This window comes from Myodes glareolus, chromosome 3, assembly GCF_982192425.1.
Source record: "Myodes glareolus chromosome 3, mMyoGla1.1, whole genome shotgun sequence".
NCBI lineage: Eukaryota > Metazoa > Chordata > Mammalia > Rodentia > Cricetidae > Myodes > Myodes glareolus.
The window spans coordinates 123,480,487-123,483,753 of record NC_142028.1 but is presented as its reverse complement, the minus strand read 5'-3'; the positions used below and the strand labels follow the sequence as shown (position 1 = coordinate 123,483,753).

At 41.5% G+C, this 3,267-nt stretch overlaps 1 protein-coding gene across 1 annotated transcript; it reads right to left on the bottom strand.

The window, feature by feature from the left end:
- Nucleotides 1-1,909: 1,909 nt before the first annotated feature.
- On the bottom strand, nucleotides 1,910-2,861 carry LOC125416241 (small integral membrane protein 12). The gene has a single exon (XM_048459123.3). The coding sequence runs from the start codon at nucleotides 2,804-2,806 to the stop codon at nucleotides 2,528-2,530; it is 279 nt and encodes a 92-aa protein (XP_048315080.1). The 5' UTR covers nucleotides 2,807-2,861; the 3' UTR covers nucleotides 1,910-2,527.
- Nucleotides 2,862-3,267: the final 406 nt, after the last annotated feature.

The window sequence follows — 3,267 nt, the reverse complement described above, 5'->3', positions numbered from 1 at the left end:
ATCAATTTTTAAGATTTACAAAAATACCCAGCGAAATTAATTCACAGAATTTTCATATGCCTGCCCTTTTCCTCAATATTAGCACTTTACATTAGTATGTAATAATTACATTATTACATTATGTATTACATTAATATTTTATTAATTACATTATTACATTAATAATTTACATGTTATAATTAATGAAACAATGTTTGTACTTTGCTAACTAATATTATATTCAAAAGCTATTGAGATTCAGAAGTTTTTGCTTAATGTTGTTTTTGTTCAATGGTACTTTTCCAGATACTTTATTATTTGGTCTCCATAGTTCATTAGTTTAATTTTGACAGACACACTTCAGAAATTTTTTCTTCTATTTGATGATCAACTGAATTTTATCTCTATAAAATTCATATTTAGAATGCCTACTGTTCCACATAATAGTATGGGACCTTTCTGGGCACATAGTAACAGTTTTGATAAAGCCTTGGGGATGAAACTTTAGTGGTAGGATTGACACCCTTATGAGATGCTATACCTAATTTCTCTCTCTCTCTCTCTCTCTCTCTCTCTCTCTCTCTCTCGTCCTTCCTTTCTCCCTCTTTACATCTTTTCTCTTTCTTGTACAGAGGAGAGAAGAAAACAGAGATTATCATCTGTAAGTCTAAGAGGGCCCTTACTAGACCTTATGCATGTGGACACTATAGTGTTGGACTCCTGTACTTCACCATGAGAAAATAACTCAGACATACAGTTTAACCTCTTTTGATATTATATTCAAATTGATAAGATAATATCCTTGATAGTTTAGACAGCATTTATTTGGTATTTTCTAGAATTCTTTTAGTGAGAATTCTTCCTCATGATTTTGTTGTGGGAGGTTCTTCTATCTATGTGTTGATATTATTGGTTAAGGAATAAAGAAAATTGGCTTTTCCTATAGCATAGGGGGAGGAAGGCAGAGTCAGGGAGATGCTGTGGGGCCACCACTGGAGATGAATTTGCTGGTAAGCCACCACCTCATGGTGATACACAGATTAATAGAAATAGGTTAAATTTAGATGTAAGAGTTAGCCAATAAGATGCTAGAGCTCATGGGCCAAGTAGTGATTTAATTAATACAGTTTCTGTGTGATTATTTCAGGGCTAAGCTATTTGGGTGGCCAGAAAGAACAGGTGGGCTCTCCTTCCAACAAATTAGCACACATGTGGCCAACTAAATCCATGTAAATCATGAAAGGGTTTGAAAAGTAACTCCAGACACAAAAATACAGAATTTAACACAGCTTCTTGCTGTTTGCTGGTGGCATGCTGTAGCTTCTTTAAGAAAGATTTTCTTGACTCAGCAGCAAAAAATAGTCAAGCTGTCTTGAAATGCAGGCTTTCTGTGTCATGCTGCCAGTGTGACTTCTGGCTCTTTTGGGAGACTAAATATTTGGATGGATTTTGTGACCTGACTGCTGCATCTTGCTTAACAGCAACTTGGACCAGCTGTGTGCCTGGAAGTGAGACAGTGCCGGTGGCTCTCAGAATTGGGAAGCAGCTCCGACATGTTTGAATGGGCATGGCAAGCAGAAAGCACCATATATACCCTAATAATGCCACAGCTTAGATTCTTAAGTGCTTAGCATTTTAAGAACCACTTCTGGTCAGAATATAATTGCAGATATACAATAAAGACAAATCCAGATTATAAAAAATGCTTATAAATGGGTCACAGTTTTGGATAAATGTACCTCGACTTGAAAGAAAAAAGAGTATAGAGAGTCATAAAATAAAGTTATTGTTTAAAAAAAGAGTAATGTCTTTAAAGAGACAGCGTACAGATAGTCATAGATTAAAGGAGTAAAAATATATTCCACATAAAAATGAAAAATTCACAAAGAGTCTGGATTATGTATACTATTGTATTATCTTTGAATTTTTTTTTCAGTGTCTCAGGTGACACTTTAATTGAGGTTCTCCCTTCACATTGAGGAAGGGTGGAAGACAGGGATTGTTTCCAGGCACATGCCCCTTCTGTCCCAAGGTAAACAGCCTGAGCTCCCCACAACAGAAGCATGCTCTCCTTCCCCTGAGAATCCACCCCTGAGCCGGTAAAGGGACACATGTGTTGGGGCATAGGAAAACCTCAAGAGAGCCAGGGAGATTTCTGAATTCTTTCCAGTGTAAAGACTAGAACTAGACATGGAGGTGTCCCTCCTATGGCAACAACAAACCCACCCATTCCCAGTTGAGGCCAAGCCCCTCCCCAGGAAGCCTGAGAGCAGTGTTCATTCCCCAAGGCTTCTCTCTGCAGTGATCCCAGGGAAGACCAGAAGCCTGCACAGTCATGGAGACAGTCATTCAACAGACGCAGTCTCCTCTTCGTGGGCCCCTACTGCTGCAGCTGTACAGCCATGAAGGACCAGCCAGTCCGTGTGTGGCCGTAGGGTGCAGAAGGGGCCAGAGTGAGCAGCAAAGCAAACCAGATGTATGTTCTGAAGCTGGGTCAACATGGTGGCAGGGCATGTCATAGCCCTGCGGACCACTGGGACCTGGGCCCTCAATTCTTCTCTGGACGGTTTCTGTTCAGGACGGCTTTGGGGGCAAATTCCAGCTTGTCCTTAAGGCTCACCACCTGAGTGTGGTCCTTGCCTAGCAGCTCATCTAGCTTTCGGTCCTCTCGACACTCCGAGATGCTCTTCTCCTCCTCCACAGGCTGAGGGTCCTTTCCCCTGATGAACCATTCCAGGTGATAGCCCACAGCCCCGACCACAAAGGCCACAGGAAAGGTGACATAGGGAGCGTAGGTACGCACCACAGTCCAAAGCACAGGCCACATGACATCTGCGACCCAGCCGGCACCCCTGGACCGGCCCCGAGCTGCGCCCGCAAGCCGGGAGACTCACGCACCTATCTTTGAATTTTTTGATTGTGAATGAGCTAAATACAGAGAGAGATTTCATTGTATGTGCTGCTAAACTAAACCAGGATGTATAGTATAACAGTACCATGACTTCCAAATTTGGATCAAAGGATATGTTGCTTTGAAAAAGGGGTTCTTCTCTTGTTTCCACAGATGATGAGAACCTGTGGATTGCTTGCAGACTGGTGTGGTTTGATGGAATAAAACCCCCTGAAAGGTCGCTTTGAACAGTCCTCAACAAATCTCTTCAACCAACTGCTGACTGAGATGAAACTGCCATACAGGATACACCATAAAAGACCTGACTAACAGCACCCTCAATCAGCATGAAGAAGGATAGACAAAACTACACCCATATTCCCAAATATTGTTTGTAA

Coding starts and splice junctions, on each gene's coding strand:
- LOC125416241 (XM_048459123.3), bottom strand. CDS start 2,806: ATGTGGCCTGTGCTTTGGACTGTGGTGCGTACCTACGCTCCCTATGTC.